The sequence below is a fragment of the Palaemon carinicauda genome, chromosome 28 (assembly GCF_036898095.1).
Source record: "Palaemon carinicauda isolate YSFRI2023 chromosome 28, ASM3689809v2, whole genome shotgun sequence".
NCBI classification, from domain to species: Eukaryota; Metazoa; Arthropoda; class Malacostraca; order Decapoda; family Palaemonidae; genus Palaemon; species Palaemon carinicauda.
The window spans coordinates 26,455,274-26,475,094 of record NC_090752.1 but is presented as its reverse complement, the minus strand read 5'-3'; the positions used below and the strand labels follow the sequence as shown (position 1 = coordinate 26,475,094).

General features: G+C 34.3%; 1 protein-coding gene across 1 annotated transcript; it reads left to right on the top strand.

The window, feature by feature from the left end:
• Nucleotides 1-472: 472 nt before the first annotated feature.
• Nucleotides 473-1,375, top strand: LOC137621737 (uncharacterized). Its single transcript, XM_068352252.1, has one exon. The coding sequence runs from the start codon at nucleotides 473-475 to the stop codon at nucleotides 1,373-1,375; it is 903 nt and encodes a 300-aa protein (XP_068208353.1).
• Nucleotides 1,376-19,821: the final 18,446 nt, after the last annotated feature.

Sequence of the window (19,821 nt, the reverse complement as noted above, 5' to 3'; positions counted from 1 at the left end):
CCACTATCGTTATAAGACTGTATTACAAACGGCAAAGGTAAAGGTAATGAATAATAAGGGAGATTTTGTCACTGCTAAATTGTTGTTTGATAGTGGTTGTGATCGTTCATATGTTAGTAGTAAGTTAACATAAATTTGTAAACCTGAATGGGTTACTAGGACTGAAGCCCCTTACAGTAGCTTAGGTGGTCATAGCTCTGGTAAGGATATAGAAAGTAATGTTTACAAATTAAATGTCTAAGATAATAAAAGTAAAATTATTCCCATTTTTGCTGCAAGTATTCCAAAGATATGTAACCCTTCAGTTAGACCAGTAGTTCCAACCCCCAACCTAGATGCTTTTAGTCATTAAGATTTAGCAGATGACTTTGATGATAGTTCTCCTTTAGAATTAGATATTCTTATAGGTCTGGATTACTATTGGAGCCTCATAAATTCTAAGGATGCTATACAAGTGGGGAAAACTGTTGCCATGAGTTCAGTGTTTGGTTGGGTTTTATCAAGAAATGTTGGCAAAGGGTGTAATTTTACTAAGGTTGTAGGTACGTCTTCATTATCAGACTTTGTGTCCTCATCTCCCCGGCTCTTAAGTATATCAGGGGTATCCGATGCTGATATGTCAGACTTTTGGGATTTAGAAACTATTGGTATTACTAGTAAGGAATGCAAAGAATATATCAAGGAAAATGTAGTTCAAGAGTTTGAGGATAAAATAGATTTTGTAAATGGTAGGTATGAAGTTCAGTCACCTTGGAAAAATAAAAGTATTAAGGATTCATTGATGAGTAATGTAAACCAAGTAATGAAGAGATTAAATAAGCTTTTAGTTAGATTTGAGAAAGATGAAGATTTAAAGGATGTGTATATAAAGGTTTTTGATGAATGTGAGTCCATGGGGATAATTGAGGAAATTCCTTCCGAGGACCTGGTGTCACAGGGATCCATTCATTACATGCCTCACAGACCTGTCGATAAATTAAATAGCAGCACTACAAGGATACGTCCAGTTTTTGATGCCTCTGCTAAGTGGCCTACTGGAATCTCGCTTAATGATTGCATGTTGACAGGGCCGTCTCCAAACTCAGATTTTGTAGGGGTATTGATTAGATTTAGAAGTTGGCCGTACGTGATCTCTGCTGATATTGTTAAGGACTTTTTACAAACTAATGTTCACAGTCAGGACAAAAATGTCCATACATTTTTGATGCTAGGTAAAGATGGAGTAAGGCATATGAGATTCAATAGAGTTGTTTTGGCAACACCTCAATCCCCTTTCTACTTAACCGAATTTCACCTTCATTTCAACCGCAAACAAACAGAACAACCAGTTCGACTAACTTCTAGTAGCCGAACTGGTTGCTGTTGTTGCGGATGAAATGAAGGTGAAAACCGGTTAAATTACATCTTACAGAAAAACATATTTTCTGTTAAAATTTCTAAATATAATGGCTCTTGTTCAAATTCCGTCCCCACTTCACTCATCAAGAACGTATGTACTGCGCACGCTAACATTAGCAATGTTACGCTAACGTTAGCAATGTTACGCTAACGTTAGCAATGTTACGCTGACATTGCTAACGTTAGAAAAGCTATGCTAATATGTATTTTAAAGCATTTTTCCATATACCCTTAGCATAATATATAAAAGGGTACAAAAAGGTACAGAACCTAACAAACCCACCTAACCTAACCTAGTAGTTCCCAGGTCACAACCCCTAGCAGGGGGAAAGCCCCGGACCCCCTTCCCAGGTCACAAACTTGTACTGTCAAGCGGTAATGTTGAGCTGCGCACGCTAAAAACATTTAAATAAAAGAAATTAATGACTTACTTTTATGACCCGGACGACGAAACTGTGACATCTTAACTAATATGAACGGCACTTGGGATACTATAAACGATGGGGTATTTCATTGTGTGATTTAAGGATATTATCAACATTGGTTGACATATAGAAAAAATTTCCCATGAAATTTAACAAATGCTTTTAAGTATTTCTATAACTTCCATCGCAAAATACAAAAAAAAAAGCCTCACTTAAAATAACAAAGACCTGACTAGGACAAAGGTTTCTGACCACTATGGGGACATTACTATGAATCACTAAAGGTCATACAGTAACTTTTATAGGTTAGACCACACGCGGCTCCTTCTTCTTCCCTTTAATTTCCTCTCAAAAAAACATAAACTTTATAAACATAACATTTAAAATCATCAGAGAAAATAACGTTCACTGATCTAAAATAAACTAAGAATAATGTTTTATAATTTGTGTAAACTATCAGCAATTAATTAAGGATTAAATCATTAAAATATATAGAAATAAATACAAGAGAATGTGAGCGAAATAATTTTGGAACGCCAACTCAGAAACTACTGAAAGAAAACGGCTAACAGCAAATTACCAAAGGCATGACTAAAATGAATGACTAATTTTGCATAACATGATATCAATATTTGAAATTCTCCCCACCATAAGGGCGAAGGCACTTATCTTAACAAGTTTCACACTAAGGAGATGAGTGGGTGTCTGGATATTTATTTGGACAACCCATCCTAACATAAGAACAATAACAAGCCTGTAGATTATAGCATACTGTACCATCAACTGAAGTCACAAAATACAACTCAAATTATTTAAACAAGTCATTTACAAATCTAATTTGTTAGGTCTTTTAACCCTTTAAGGGTATACTCGGTCGCGCGCGACCCCGACTCCGAAAAAAAATTCAGGAAAAATTTAGTTATGCATCAATCTGTATTGTTTGACTTGCTAAAAATACTTCAAAGAATGCTAAAAACTACTGAAAATATAAATGATACCCATCTACAAAATAACTATTTATTGGAAATATATTAAAAATTTAAGTGTACAAAAAAAAGACGACGTAAATATTCACAAAAAATAGAAATATACATATACACATAAATCCCTTTAGGGACACCTTCTTAAATGGCAAAGCAACAGCGTGTAATTGCTGGAAATGAGTTGGACCCATAGAAGTCAAGATCTGAAATGAGAAAAAAAGGGTAACTTTTTTTGGACAAAAGAATTTGTCCAAATTTCATGAATTTTTTGGGTACCCAAATGAAATAGGAAGAGGCTAATTTTTTTATAGAATAAACTCATATTATCCTAGAACAGAAATACATAATAAAATGTGCACTAAGATGTAATTTACTGTTATATCAGGGGCAAAATCTAAAGGTCATTTTTTGATGGCCTAGTTTCACAATGTAAATTTCTTATGAAAATCATTGTATCTCCTATAAAATATGATATTTATGCATTAAAATATACCAAAATATCACGAATTCTATACAGAACAAGAATATATAGAGATATGCCAACTTGCCTTTCGGGTATGTCAACAAAATGGCCGCAGACCGCAACAACTCTTACAGCCCAATCTACCACTTGAAATGAAGAATGGGGTTGCAAACTCCATATTATCATCAACATCTCTTTTTAACTCCACTAGAAGTGTGTTGATGACATCTATGCCGAGGGAATACTGCCTGCTGGCCATTATTGAAGATAAATTCAAAATAAATAGAAAAAAATCAAATTTGCAAAAAATAAAAAAAAATTCAGAAATTAGCATTTGAGGGAAAATGGACCTCATGGCAATATATGGCATCTAAGCCAAAAACAATGTCATGCAAGTGGTAGACACACCATCCATCCACACTTTCCAGCTATAAAGAACCAAACAAGTATCAACACTGTTCGACAACTTATAATTATGTAATAACTTTGCTGTTTGATCACTTACCCCTATAAAGGTATGTCAGGGTCGAGGTTGACCCCTGGGGGGGGGGGGGGGAACGAGGAAGGAGGGAAGTTAGACGAAAATCAGTCCTAGAGCAGATAATGGCATGTAGACTAGTCACCCCTTGCAGGTCGATCATTTCCATATTCGAGACAGCTGATGATTTATGGGGAAAAACAGGTTTTGAAAATGCTGTTGGGGTCGCATACGACCCATCATACCTTTCCAGGGTTTGACGACCCTATTTAGAATGCAGGTTACCATCAACAACAGTATTTCCATTAGGATTCTGTTCAGCTATCTTTTCATCTATTATATCAATATTCATTTCAGAATCATCATTTACATGTTCAGGGACTTCCACAGAAAGATTCTTTAAACCAGGGTTCAAGTGAGCATTAATCTCCAAATCATGAAGTCTTTGTATTGATCTGTTAACAATGCCCTTCCTAGTTTTAACATCAACACTGGGAATCAACCCATCCCTTCCAGGGTATACATTTACACTCACTCCAATAGGCCACTGTAATCTGGGCATATGATCTTCCTTAACAAGCACAGTGCTACTAACATTCAATCTATATTTTTGGTTAAACCCCTTAACTACAGGAGGTAGATTTGTTATGTAATTTTTCTTCCACACATTCCAAAACTGTTCCAACCTTTTATTTCCAATTTCTTCTCTATCACGTAGATCATCTGGAGTTACAACATATGGTTCAATGTCAACAAGGGGTTTACTAGTTATATTCCTACCAAGAATAGAATGAGACGGGGTAAGATAATGTTCAAAGTCTGGCTCATCACTCACAAAGGTCAGAGGTCGAGAGTTTATGCACGCCTCAATTTCTACAAGAGTAGTCTCTAATTCATTCTTACTTACATATCTAATTCCCAGTCTTTTTCAAGACTACTTTAAGTGACCCCAAAAGTCTCTCAAACCATCCTCCCCACCATGGTGATCTTGGTATGTTAAACCTTCATTTAGGTGACAAGTGTCCAAATACCTTCTGCACTTCCGAGGAACCTGCAACAAAGGTTTTGGCATTATCGGAATATATTACGCTCGGAATACCTCGACGAGCAGAAAATCTCTGTAAAGCCTGCATAAAATCGACCAATGACATGGACTCCATGAGTTCCAGATGCACTGCTTTAACTATAGCACTAGTAAAAAGCAACATGTATAATTTCTTCCCTGGATAATCAGCACTAAATACTGGCCCTGCAAAATCTATACCTGTAACTGAAAAGGGGGTTGCTGGAGTAACCCTCAAATCAGGCAATAGGGCAGCAGCTTGACTACAAGGACGGCTATTGTGCCGGCAACAATCTAGACACTCCCATACAACAGTCTTAGCCATTCTTTTTCCACCAGTTACATGAAAACTAGATCTTAATGATGAAACAATGCTTTTTACACCAGCATGTTTTAGAAACTTATGTTGAAACTGTACTAAAATCTTAGAGAAATGTCCTTTAGGAAGAATTACTGGGTGTTTTGTCTCATAACTCAAGTCAGAAAACTGAAGTCTACCCTTTATCCTCACAATACCTTCATCATCAATAAATGGATCCAGTTTTCTTAATCTAGAATTTTTAGGAATCAACCTTTGATCAGACAAAGTTTGGATTTCACTGGGGAAAGCTTCTCTTTGCACTACATAAATCAACCTTGCTTTAGCCTTATCTAATTCTTCAGTAGTAAAACCACCAGTATTCACAGCAAGCCCTGACTTTTTTTACTTTACGATTGCTTATAAACCTTTGGACATACCCAACAATTCGTATTGACTTATTAAGATTATTGTATTTTTCAACATCAAACATGGGAATTGCAGTCTGGACACCTAAGCATACTAGATGGTCATCAAATTCATAATTTACAGTCTCATTAACAATAATAGAGTGATCACCGTCCTGAATACTAAATGCAGGATCCGACAGATTACAAGGACCACTAAACCAAAGGTTATTTCCAACAAGCTTTTCCGCTAGTAACCCTCCAGTCATCAAGTCAGCTGGATTATTTGATCCACTACAGTGATGCCAGTGACTGGGAGGTGTCAATTGTTGAATTTCTCTAACTCTTTTGTTAACATACACATCCCTTGTCACTGAATCACTCTTTATCCATCCTAAAGTTATAGTTGAATCTGTCCAACCTACAATCCCAGGTTTGATCCTAAAATCCAGAGCCCTTTCGACAAATCTTACCAATCTAGCACACAATAAGGCTCCCATTAACTCCAATTTAGGAAGGGTAAGTTTCTTAAATGTTACTATTCTAGCTTTAGACATGACAAGTGAAGTTTGACAATCATTTCCAAGACAAACCCTTAAGTATACACACGCACCAAATCCCTTCTCAGAGGTATCTACAAATCCATGTATTTCAATGTGTTCAATACTCTTCCAAGGTACATTAGTAAAATAACATCTCCTTATAGCTAGAGAACTAAAGTATCTAGTACTATCAATCCATTTCGTAAATTTCTCTCTAATTCCTCTGGCAACTTGTCATCCCAAGAAATACCAACCTTCCATATATCCTGAAATATTATCTTTGCATACATTATAAAGGGGCTGATAAACTCACAATGCTCAAACACCTTAGCTATCAAACTCAGGACAGTTCTCTTTGTATATGAAATTTCAAAATTAGGACCCAGATGAAGACCACAATAAGAAAATTTATCATCATAATTTGACCATTTAAGACCTAGTACCATATTAATTCCATCATCACTAAAAATTTGTATTTTGTCCTTAAACTTAGAAGCAATTATTACTTTATTGGAAGAAACCTTTTCAAGGGACATATTAGCATCAGCCATGATATCATGTGCAGTATTAAATTTAGCTGCTACTTCTTCAAAAGTATCAGCTCCACTAAACCAATTGTTTACATACATATCTCTTTTTAAATCTTGAACAGCTTCACATTCAGAGTAATTGCTCAAATGGTGTTTAACAACAACATTAAATCACGTCATTTCCTACAGGAAAACAGTTATTTTCTGTTCGAAATGAGAATCTGTAATACAGTACAACTTTACCTTATATCGTGCAATTACATAAGTTATGGAAGATAATATTCCTAAAGGTATTAAATCATAAATTTGCTAAGATGGCTTTATAATGAAAAGGAAAAAAAAAAACCTTTTTCGTTGTAGTTAAGTATATTATAGTTACCCTTGAATAAAGTATTCTCTAAAGCAAAATTTATATCGTTTTCTTTTTCTTAAATCCCCGTTGTTCTATGGGTAACTTGATTATACATTTCACTCGTATACTGTATATCAATTAAATATCAAATTGTATTCATACGAATATCTTATGAACTACTATTATAATTAAATTAATCTATTTGAAGAATGTTTCCATATATCCTAAGCAATGTAATATAATTTTAGCTACTGAAAATGCTAATGAACGTAGATTATGGCGGAGGTCCCTGATTGGTTGAAACAATTCTTTAACCCGAGGGCCAATTTTTTGGAAATTTGTCCTCAAATCTAGGAATTTTTAGAGGTTTTTGGGGATATAAAGTGTGAGAATTTCCATTCGTCTGGTAATTGAAAACTCTGAATTCTTTTGAATAGATATCCAGTCTTAAATAATGTTTATAATGAATGAGAATGACTTAATTGCGTTTTACTATTTTCCTTTGGTATGACATTCGTTGCAATTATAATTTACTTAATATACCTTTCAGAGGACAAACTAAAATCAGAACATGATTTCATTATTAAAAAACTGAATTTCACAAATACCACAATTAAAATAAATACAGAATATATAATGCTTATAGAAGATACAAGAGTACATAGAACAGTATTTAATAGGCCACAGGTTCAATTTTTGTTGGAGACTATCTGGAGAAAATAATTCTGGTATGGGAACTTTTATGGACCGTCTAGGGATGACCCTGACAGTGTAGACTGTAGAAGAATATTCATTTCTGTCCCAAACAATGAAGGTTTTTATGGGTAAGGAGACAAACTTTACAAGGTTTTATTTTTATTATGTTCTCGCTGTTGTTTTATTACTCAAAATACTGGAGGGATTCGAATATCTTTTAGGTACTGTGTTAGAAAACCATCGAAATTATTTAAGGGTTTTTAATTTTCAAAGAAATTTTTATAAAAGACGTTTCCCAAAATGGCTGCTTAAGCGTGTGGTGGTAATTCCCTTAATTGTTGAAAAGTCATTAAATGAGATTGTTTCCGGGTGTGGCTTTAACTTAACAATTAACAATAGATTGGTGTATAACTGCAGCTGTGTGTTTCTAGTTCCAATTAAGGACACTGTAATCACCTATAATTGTAGTTGTTACTGTGAAAATGAATGGGGATATTACCAATGTCGATAGCCGTAGGCCTATATTTTATAATCCAAATAAAATGTCGATAATACCTACTTATTTTGGATTTCTTGTTCCCGTGATTGAAATGAGGTCGTATCATCGTGGTCTGCTCAATGTCTTATCTAATAAAATGCAGAACTGTTTTAATCACATACTTTGTTTTGATCCGGTAAGTTGTGAATTTGGTGGTGTTTAAATATTGTGAAAACTGCGTAATTTGTGTGAATTATTTGCATTACAAAAGTGTAATTCGGAACCGAGAGATTCAGGTGATGTGTGTTAGAATGTTATTTGTTACCTAAAAATACATTTCAGTTGACAACTCGACATTCTCACAATCTTTATTTCACTAATATACAAATTGAATAATTTATTACTCGTTATACACATACTGTATGAATATACATATATTCTTATGAAACAACCTTTGTCTCACTTTACATAAGTTTGACACCTAGCTGTAGCAGCTACACCCACAAATTAAGCTACTAACAGCTCTCTCTCTCTCTCTCTCTCTCTCTCTCTCTCTCTCTCTCTCTCTCTCTCTCTCTCTCTCTCTCTCTCTCTCTCTCTCTCTATTTTGCCCTGCCCACACTTTTAATTCTTATCTAAGCACTGGAACGTTCCACGCAAGTAGCTCTCTCTCTCTCTCTCTCTCTCTCTCTCTCTCTCTCTCTCTCTCTCTCTCTCTCTCTCTCTCTCTCTCTCTCTCTCTCTTTATTTTGCCCTGCCCACACTTTTAATTCTTATCTAAGCACTGGAACGTTCCACGCAAGTAGCTCTCTCTCTCTCTCTCTCTCTCTCTCTCTCTCTCTCTCTCTCTCTCTCTCTCTCTCCTCTCTCTCTCTCTCTCTCTCTCAACTAAATACAGGAAGGCAGCAAGCATCAAATCCATTGAAATATTAAAGATTCGGAAGTGTATCCCAAGATACAAATTATTTGTAAGTTTAGAAAAAGTCATCTGAGCACATGCACTTACACAAAAGAGTTTGGTAGAATAAGAGGCTTAGTTTTGATCTTTTCAGGGACTCTATACCACCAATAAATTGAAATTCAGTGTTAAATCAAAGTAGAAAATTACCATCATAAAAGCGCAAGTAGAAACGCAGCTTTTTATTTCAATTTTTAGAAGATATTTTTGGGAAAAAATTTATAGAAACGATTTATTTTGTATGCAACTCTCAAGTTTCTTTTCATATTCCATTAGCGGACCTATAAATACCTCATTAATAATGACCAAACTCTTACTGTAAGGGGGCTGGGGTTCCTTACCTGTTTTTCGACCAACCAGATAGAGCTGGTTTTATGCATATTTGATCTCCGCTTAAGAGGGCGGGCCTACTCGTTGTCCGTGATTGTTCAAAAAAAGTCCGTTTTTAATCTGAAAACTGAAAGCCATATTTAGTAATAAATACCAACAGATTTCGTTTAGTATCAAGGTAAAAGGTTGTATTTATTTTGCATGAATTAATTTTGCTACTAAGTGAACTGGCGACATTTCTCATTTTGATATTAAAACCTTGCCATTAGTGATCCGTATGATTGCATAAATCGTCAACACTGAATGACATACTTTGTTGGCTATGCAACTTAAATTGAAGGCGTGACTTTTGAATAGTTTTGTACCAAATTGCCAAATGTGAAAATTCCCTTCATCAAGTACCAAAGTATTTGCGCATTGTTAAATTTGTACTTAGTTGTATTCTAATTATAACTTAAACAACAACACCAATAACAACAACAAATGCACCCGTTTCTAGTCCACTGCAGGACAAAGGCCTCAGACAAGTCAATTCATGTCTAGAGTCTGGCCAGTTTTCATCACCACGCTGGCCAAATGTGGATTGGTGATGGTGGGAGACATTGGTCTGATCGCTCACAGAAGGCGTGACTATAGCTGTAATAATTAGCCACAAAATGTTTTGACTTTAAGGTTGGTTATAAAGGATCAGTGCTTCTGTATTTTAACCATTATAGAATTAGTGAAGATGCTACAGCAATTATAATTCCTGTCTAACTTGGCGTACATGTTTTTAATGAATTGATTGGTTTACATTTGACAATGTGGTGAAAAACGACTCAAAATGGTTGAGCATTAGCCGTGACATCAGACAGCCATGGCAATCTTTATTCAAAGTGGCTATTTAGAAACGATTTCAAAAGTATATCTTTGTTAAATCATGTTTGTGTTTCTAGGTGACATGGGCAGTCTTGCATGAGTTGCTCAGCTTGCTTGTATTACCTGGCAGTAAACTTTTAACCAGTTACTATAAAGAGCTTCTCATACATTTGGCCCCATAAATGATGTTTACTTAAAGAGCTGTTTCTTTCTGGCCCTGTCACACACGGAGGGCCCTTAGGCACTGTAGGCCTAATAAAGTCAGTTCATCGTGTACATTCTAAGGTATTTTGCATATCACAGATTTCGTGTTTGTCAAATGCTTTCCCTTAGGTATTGTGTGGAGAGAAGTAACAATGACCTGCACCAGGTAGAGGTTGATTGGGAATAATATACATTCATACCTCAGTTGAGTCATTTCTTTCCATTAACATCGATAGTAAGGCGAGTATTTTTGCATTACTTGCTAAGTTTTCGATTTTTTTCCTTTTCATAGCTTAAGGACGAGTTGTCCTCAAATACATCAGGGAAATATAATTAGCTGTATCTTCGGTCAAGTAAGTTTAATTCTCTTAACGCTGTGTGCAGGTTACGTGAGCCAAGGTTTTTTTTATGAGAACCAGACTTCTAGGAGCCTGGTGTAGACCATGATATCAATTATTGGCATCTTTGTGACCTTAGGATCAATCATGTTTGGCCTAATAAGGCTCAAATGAACGTGACTGTTCTAGCCCTTTTGTGTTGACGGTTTTGCAGTTGCTTTGCTTGGCTTATGAACGTGGCCCTTCATTGTAAAGCAGTGATAGGCTTGAAATTTCTGATTAGCACATTAATCTCTCTCTCTTAGATTTACTCTGGTAAGTGCCTTTATTATTCATATTAGACATTATTGCATATTTTTGCCAATTAGGCTGTGGCTTCAAATACTTATTTCCAACGTGTGACCCATATCCGATGTTTTGGTAGGATTTTATCAGCGAAAATCAATTGGACACGGCCAAGAAATGCATAGTAGTGGGAGCTTACTGTAGTCTCGGGGCCGCAAATTTAAAGGCTCTAGAGCCTATGATAGACATATATCTAGGTTTGAATAATTTGAAACGATCTGTAACTATTCTCATGTCAGCATGATTTGTTGGATGTACAATATGTAGCAATTCTCTTAGATATTTTGGACGTCTGGTCTTTAATACTCTTGAAACTGACCTTAAAGGTGATTTTATGCATCAGATACAACACAAGCTTTCCATTATTCAATTTAAAAACAATAAATCAAGATAATTTGTTTATATATAGTTCTCTGAACGAGAACTAAATTTCATAATTAAGAATACTAACAACATATCAATACTGACAACATATCTATAAAAAATATAGATCGTGTATCATAACATTACTGTAATTTTTTCACTATAATTTAAGTGTTAAACCGAAAATAGAACCCTCTATATAATTAAGAAAAACGTGTTAATGCCTCGTTTAAAACTTCTACCAGAATTTTGCGAGCAATGACCTTAGCTATTTCACTCCCAGATACCTCCACATATTTCAGTGTGTAAAATGTAATTTCAGTTCATTTGTCTACATTAGCTATATATCTATATATCTACATCTATATATATATATATATATATATATATATATATATATATATATATATATATATATATATATATACATGTATGTATATATATATATATATATATATATATATATATATATATTTATATAAATATATATATATATATATATATATATATATATATATATTTATATATTATATATAAATATATATATATATATATATATATATGTATATATATATTATATATATATATGTATATATATTATATATATATATATATATATATATATATATATATATATATACACACATATATATATATATATATATATATATATATATATATATATATATACATATCTATATATATGTATGTGTATATATATATATATATATATATATATATATATATATATATATATATACACAGTTAATATGTTTAATCTCCAATGTAACTTTCCCTGCAAAAGCAAATGAAGCCTCCTAAAACATTAGTGCGTGCAGACTTCACCATCTAAAAATCTATTGCCAATGTAGCAGTTTGCAAATGTGTCAGTCAGGTCCCTAACTTCAAATCATGCCGTCTTCCACAGCTTGCTCAGCTTGTTCTCCCCCCCCCCCCCCCCAACAAAAAACTAGAAAAGTTTAGGATATAACTAATAATGGAAGTCAAATGAAACAATGATACAAACTGTTACCACAATATCTATAAAACTCAAAGAATTTATTTCTTCTGGAATAACTTAACAATTTTAGTTCGCAATGCTCTGAAAACTAATGGAAGCCTGTAAAGAGATTAACCACATCCATGGTAACATTCAACATTACTATGAAACTGCAGTTAAACAATCTTTGTGATTTGTGAAATTTTACTGAGTTTTTAACTTGTAAATTAAGGTAAAAACGCTTCAGTAGGTACTGTAAGTTCCTCAGTGTACCAGTTCCCCCTTATTTGTGGCCAATAGTTTATTGAGGTGTGGTAGTTATTTTTATTTATTTATTTATTTATTTATTTTTTGGGGGGGAGACAAATTGATTATTCAAACAATGAATTTTGACTTGTTCAACATATAAACCTCTTTTATTAGTTCGTGCTATCATTGATATTTTGTAACTAAATTGTTTTTTTATGCCTGGCAGTAAACTCAACTCACCTGTTGACATTAGATAGTCGACTAGTAATAAGTGTCTTAAGCTTGGGAGGAGCCTTATATTTTGGAAAAAAAATTAGTTTATGTATAGTAGTAGGCAAAAGTGAAAATGTTGCTATAATTTCTTTTTCAATTCTTTCCAGAACTGCGTTCCAGTTGGCTTGGTACGGTATTTATGTGGCACTGAAGACAGAAGGAGGACACAAAGGCTGTCATGCAACAAGTTGAGAAATTGCAAGAAGAGCTAAAATCCTTTGTCTTCTGCATTGCCAAGTTAAGTATGACACCATCAATGGTGAACTGATGCAGTAAACTTTGCTTGAATGGTGAAATCTTCATTTTAAGGTTCTGTGTCTTTTAGAAGACAGGTTAGATTTGGGGCATTTAGTGCTGGTATGAAGTTCCTCAGATCACCTACAGAACAATATTAGATTACGCTGAGTAAATAGCAGATATTTAAGATCTTTGGGTTTCTAGAAATTGGTTTTCCATACAGTGAGATTTTTTTTTTTTTATTAATTTGAAACAGAAGTGATAGAATCATAGGATTCACTTGAGTTGTGTTTGATCAAAATATAATTTTTATTTGGTTTGCTTAAGTTTCTTTTTTTTACTAAATCCCTGTAGTTAGTAGGGTTTGATTAAATCAATGCATTTAAAAAAAAAAAAGTGAAATGCAAGTCTAGTTTAATTCTAGGTTTCCATTTAGACATTAAATAATAGTCACCTACTTTTTTGACAACAAATCTCAAGTTCACTTTTTTGGCAAAATAATTTCAGGAAAAATTAGTTAGGTACAGTAGGCAGAAGTAAAAAAATCAGTTGAATGTCCTTTACAATTCTCTCCAGATTTGTGATCCAGTTTGCTTTGTATGGTATTCATATAACACTGACGCCTGAAGGAAGTGTAGACGCTGTAGTTTAAGTTGAGAAACTCTCATAGTCTTTATTCTACTGTCTTCTGTGTGAGCCGAGTTAAGTATGACATCTTCAATGATCTAATACTGTAAACTTCGTTTGGATGGTAAAATATTTTTGAAAGTTGTGTGCTTATAAGAACCTAGGTTAGATTTTGTGACATTTAGTACTAGGGTTAAGTTACAAGAGAAAAGACTAGGGATTTTATACTGGGCTGAGTAGCCTAAATTTTATTATTGTTATTATTATTACTAGCTTAGCTACAACCCTAGTTGGAGAAGCAAGATGCTATAATCCCAAGGGCTTCAACGGAGAAAAATAGCACAGTGAGGAAAGAAATAAGGAAATAAATAAATGATCTGAGAAATGATGAACAATTAAAATAGAATACTTAAAAAAGTAACATCACAGCAGGTATTTCATAAACTACATAAACTTATGTCACCCTGATATCTGATACTGAAGATTTATTATTTGTAGATATTACTTTTCCATTTTATGAGCATTTCTTTTTTAGGAAGTGGAGTCTTCAGATTAAAATTTAAGTGATAGGACTCACTCAAACTGCATTTGATCAAAGAATCATACATATTTTTGGCTGTATGATTTTTCTTTTTAGTAAATCCCGTTAGTTGGAAAGCACAAATTAAATTCATGACTTTTTATTGTTAAAAAAAAAAAAAATTGTTTTAAACTGAAGTAAGTTTAGAGTTTTGTTCTATACCTCTATTTAGGCATGAAATTAATTACCCCCTTATAAACCTTTTATATGACAAAACTTTAATCAACATGTTTTTGGCAAAAGTTTTCATGTTAGTGTGTGAAGCTGTAAATCAGTTAATAGGTTAAATTCTTATAGTAGATGGTTAGTGATGCCAGTGCGCCATGTGTGGAGTACTGTAGGTGTTAATTTAACCTTGTATAATATTTGTTTAGCAAAGGTATTTCTACTGGTATTTGTGTGAATTCACTGTAGAAAACGTGACATAGCCTACGTATTCTAATCAGTTCTTAAGTTTTTTTTATTTTTTTTTTTTTTTAAATATTCTAATTTCTTCAATGGAATATCATAAATTTTTGGTCGTTAGAATATCATAATTTTGGTGGCTTAAGTTATCCTAATCGTTTTGGGGCTTAGAATATCTTACATTTTAGGCTTAAAATATCGTACATTTGGGGCTTAAAATATCTTACATTTGGGGCTTAAATATCTTATTATATGGGGCTTAGAATATCTTATATTTGCGGCTTAAAATATTTTATTTTAATGCGGCTTGAAATATATTTCTTTTGGGGCTTAAGATATCCTACTTTTGGGGACCTAAATTATCATACTTCGGGGTTTAAAATGTCTTACTTTTGGGGACTTGAGATATCTTACTTTAGGGGGCTTAAAATATCTTACTTTTGTGGGCTTAAAATATCTTACTTTTGGTGACTTAAATTATCTTTCTTTTAGGGACTTATATGACTTTACTTTTGGGGATTTAAATTATCTTACTTTTAGTGGCTTAAAATATCTTAATTATGGGGCTTAAAATATTTCAATTTTTGGGACTGGAAATATCTTACTTTTGGTGGCTTAAGATATCTTACTTTTAGGGACTTAAAATATCTTACTTTTGAGGCTTGAAATATATCACTTTTGGGGTCTTAAAATATCTTACTTTTGGTGATTGAAATATCTTACTTTGGGAGGATTGAAATATATCACTTTTGGGGCTTAAAATATCTTACTTTTGAGGCTTAAAATATATCACTTTGGAGGCTTGAGATATATCACTTTTGGGGGCTTAAAATATCTTACTTTTGGCGCTTGGAATATCTTACTTTTGGAGGCTTGAAATATATCACTTTTGGGGGCTTAAAATATCTTACTTTTGGCGGTTGAAATATCTTACTTTTGGAGGCTTGAAATATATCACTTTTGGGGGCTTAAAATATCTTACTTTTGGAGGCTTTAGATATCTTACGTTTGGAGCCTTGAAATATATCCCTTTTGGGGCTTAAAATATCATGCTTTTGGGGGTTTGAAATATATTACTTTTGGGAGCTTAGAATATGTTACTTTTGGGGGCTTCAAATATGTTACTTTTGGGGTCTTTAAATGTATCCCCTTTTGGGGGCTTTAAATGTATACCCTTTTGGGGGCTTTAAATATATCACTTGTGGGCTTAAAATATCTTACAGTTGGGAGTTTTAAACATATCTCTTCTTTGGACTTTAAATATATCACTTTTGTGGGCTTAAAATATCTTAATTTTTGGGGCTTTAAATGTATCTCTTTTCTAGGCTTTAAATATATCACTTTTGTGGGCTTAAAATATATCACTTTTGGGGGCTTGAAATATATTACTTTTGGGGCTTAAAATATCTTACTTTTGTGGGCTTAAAATATCTTACTTTTTGTAGCTTTTGTATTTTAAGCCACAAAAGTATCTTACATTTGTGACTTAAAATATCTCACCTTTGGGGACTAAAATATCCTACTTTTGGGGGTCAAGATATCCTAATTTGTTTTCGATTAAACTGATTTATTAAACATATAATATTGCTTAAAAATGACTGAAAACTACTAAATTTATGCTTTATAAATCCTTATTAGTATATATATATATATATTATTTTTTTGTGAGTTCCTTTTAACACTTTTGACTTTCAGGTTAGTGTGGCCTTCTGCTTGGATACTTATAACCCTTCAATCAAAAGGATGATGCACATTACGGACTATCCTGGATTAGTCCTGTGGGCTACGGACTCTCCTGGTCAAGTCAATCAGTGGAACAGAGCAAGCGGAACTTAAATATCTAGTTCAAGTTTTAATTCTTGGACAGTGCGCTAAGTTATATTGCTAGCTTACTAATTTACCTAAATTCGTTTATTTTTAGTTTCATGAATTTAGTTTGTATACATTAAATTCCCAGTAGAAATTGCTTTAATGAATAGTTGATGACTAAAATTTAGCTATAAATCAATTTTAGGCCCATATAAATCCATGCCAATGATTAGGATTGAAATTTTGTGTAAGCTAACCTGAAGTATTTTAGAGCTAAATTATATATCATTCTTACCAACCTGCTTATTGCAGATATCCTAGTCAATAAATTTCTGGTAGTCCTGATAGGCGATATTTCAGGAAGGGGCTTGGCTATTTCAAGTAGGAGTCAATTCCGGTAGGAGATACTTTGGGTACGAATTATTTAATGTAAGAGTTATTTAGAAGTTCTTTCAGGTAGGAGTTCTTCCAGATAGGAGGTGGGCTATTTCAAGTAGGAGTCATTTCAGGTAGGAGTTCTTTCAGTAGAGGGCAGACTATTTCAGATAGATGCTGGGTTCTTTCAGGTAGGAGTTCTTTCAGTAGAGGGCAGACTATTTCAGATAGATGCTGGGTTCTTTCAGGTAGGAGTTCTTTCAGGTAGGAGTTCTTGCAGGTACAGAATGGGCTATTTTAGGTAGAGGCTGGGCTGTTTCAGGTAGGAGTTATTTCAGGCAGGAGTTCTTTCATGTAGAGGCTGGGCTATTTCAGGTAGGAGTTATTTCAGGTGGAGGGTGGGCTATTTCATATGGAGAGTTGGCTATTTCATATGGAGAGCGGGCTATTTCATGTGGAGGGTGGGCTATTTCTTGTAGAGGGTGGGCTATTTCATGTGGAGGGTGGGCTATTTCATGAAGAGGGTGGGCTATTTCAGGTAGAGGGTGGGCTATTTCAGGTAGAGGATGGGCTATTTCAGATACAGACTTGGCTATTTCAGGTACAGACTGGGCTATTTCAGGTAGAGATCGGGCTATTTCAGATAGAGATCGGGCTATTTCAGATAGAGATTGAGCTATTTCAGATAGAGATTGCGCTATTTCAGATAGAGGCTAGGCTATTTCAGGTAGAGGCTAGGCTGTTTCAGGTAGAGATTGGGCTATTTCAGTTAAATTTTAGTCCAGTGATATCTTCAGGATTTATTTATTTTAATCCTCTGGGATATGTCATTCAAATCATGAGAACCTACAGTTTTCCTAAGTTTCTTTGATTTGTCAATTTTGACTTTCAAAAATTGAGTATTTCTATTAAGATTTGGAAAACCTTTGAGTATTAAAACAGCTCTTAGTTTGTAATCTATATAATTTTTATAAGTTCAGGAAATAGGAATATGTTCGTGAATTAGTTGCGAAAATTTGAAACTGTAGTGTTATTGTATTAGGAATTAATAGGTTATATAAGAGTACTGAATTATCCTGTGCCTAAACTTTCAGTTGATGGAAGTAATGTTTTAGTTTTAAGTAGACATAATTAACTCTCTTTGTGGCATTTAAATTGAGCTGCTTTAAATGCTTATTTCAATGTGTGTTCTTGTTTAGCCTTTTAAGTTTTCTTTCTCCCCTATAAGCTTAAGGTTCCTTAACACACAACCCTTTCAAGTGTCAATAGCATACTTTGGATAGTTGATCCCTCCTATATTATTTTAAATTTCATAATGAGTAATAACTAACAAATGTCTTTGGAGCAATCTAAACTTTAATAACGCTGCTGGTTCTACATTTAAAAATCTAGAGTAAATATTTTAATGTCTGTAATTTGCATGAAAACTTATCCGACTTTCTATTCTTAATTTTGTAAGATTTGGTATTTGATGGAATGTCCATCCTCCGTCCCCATGTTAGATCTCTCTCTCTCTCTCTCTCTCTCTCTCTCTCTCTCTCTCTCTCTCTCTATATCAAGTTAGTGACTAGAGTAGTTTACAGAAGGTTCTAGGTGTGTACTTTGAATTAAAGGAAAAGATATCAAATTCAGGTAAATGAAAAAGTTACTGTATATGTTTTTCAGATTCTAATTAGATATTGTTAGAGAAACTTTAATTTGAAATCAGGAAGACTGGTTCTAAACCTTTTTGTTTTTGAGAAGGTAGAAAGGCTAATTTAATTAGGACTTGAACATTGCTGGATAATACAGAATAGTGAATAGTTTTAGGTGATCATTGGCAGACGAGATGGCTAGGAGGGCTTTTGCGTAGAATGGCTAGGAGAGCTTTGGTGTGATGTGGCTAAGAGGGCTTTGGTATGAAATGGATAGCAGGGCGTTGGTGTGAAATGGCTAGAAGGGCTTCAGTATGAAATGACTAGGAGGGCTTTGGTGTAAAAGGGCCAGGAGGGCTTTGGTCACTGTGAAATGGCCCGGGCGACTCTGGTGTGAAATGGCTAGGAATGCTTTAGTGTGAAATGGCCAGATGGTCTATACTGTGAAACGGGTCTTTGGTGTGAAATGGTTAGGAGGTCTTTGGTGTGAAGTGACTAGAAAGACACTGGTGTGAAATGATTAGGCGAGCTTTGGTGGGAAGTGGCTAGGAGGTGTTAGGTGTGAAATGGCTAGTTGGGCTTTTTTGTGAAATGGCTAGGGAGACTTTGGTGTGAAAGGGCTAGGAAGGCTTTAGTGTGAAATGGCTGGATGGTCTTTGGTGTGGAAGGGCTGGATGGTCTTTGGTGTGGAAGGGCTGGATGGTCTTTGGTGTGAAATGGCTAGGAGGGTTTTTGGTGTGAAGTAACTAGAAAGACACTGGCGTGAAATGGCTAGGAGAGCGTTGGTGTGAAGTGCCTAGGAAAACTTTGGTGTGAAATGACGAGGAGAGTTTTGGTGTAAAGTGGTTAGGAGGTCTTTGGTGTGAAATAGTTAGTTGAGCTTTGGTGTGAAATGGTTAGGATGACTTTGGTGTGAAGTGACTAGAAAGACACTGGTGTGAAATGGCTAGTAGAGCTTTGGTGAGAAATGGCTAGGATACTTTGGTGTGAAATGGTTAGTTGGATTTGGTGTGAAATGGCTAGGGGGGCTTTGAGGTGAAATGGCTAAGAGGGCTTTGAGTTGAAATGGTTAGTAGGGCTAGGAAGTGTGAGGGCTAGTATATGAGTGCGTGAAATTGTAGGG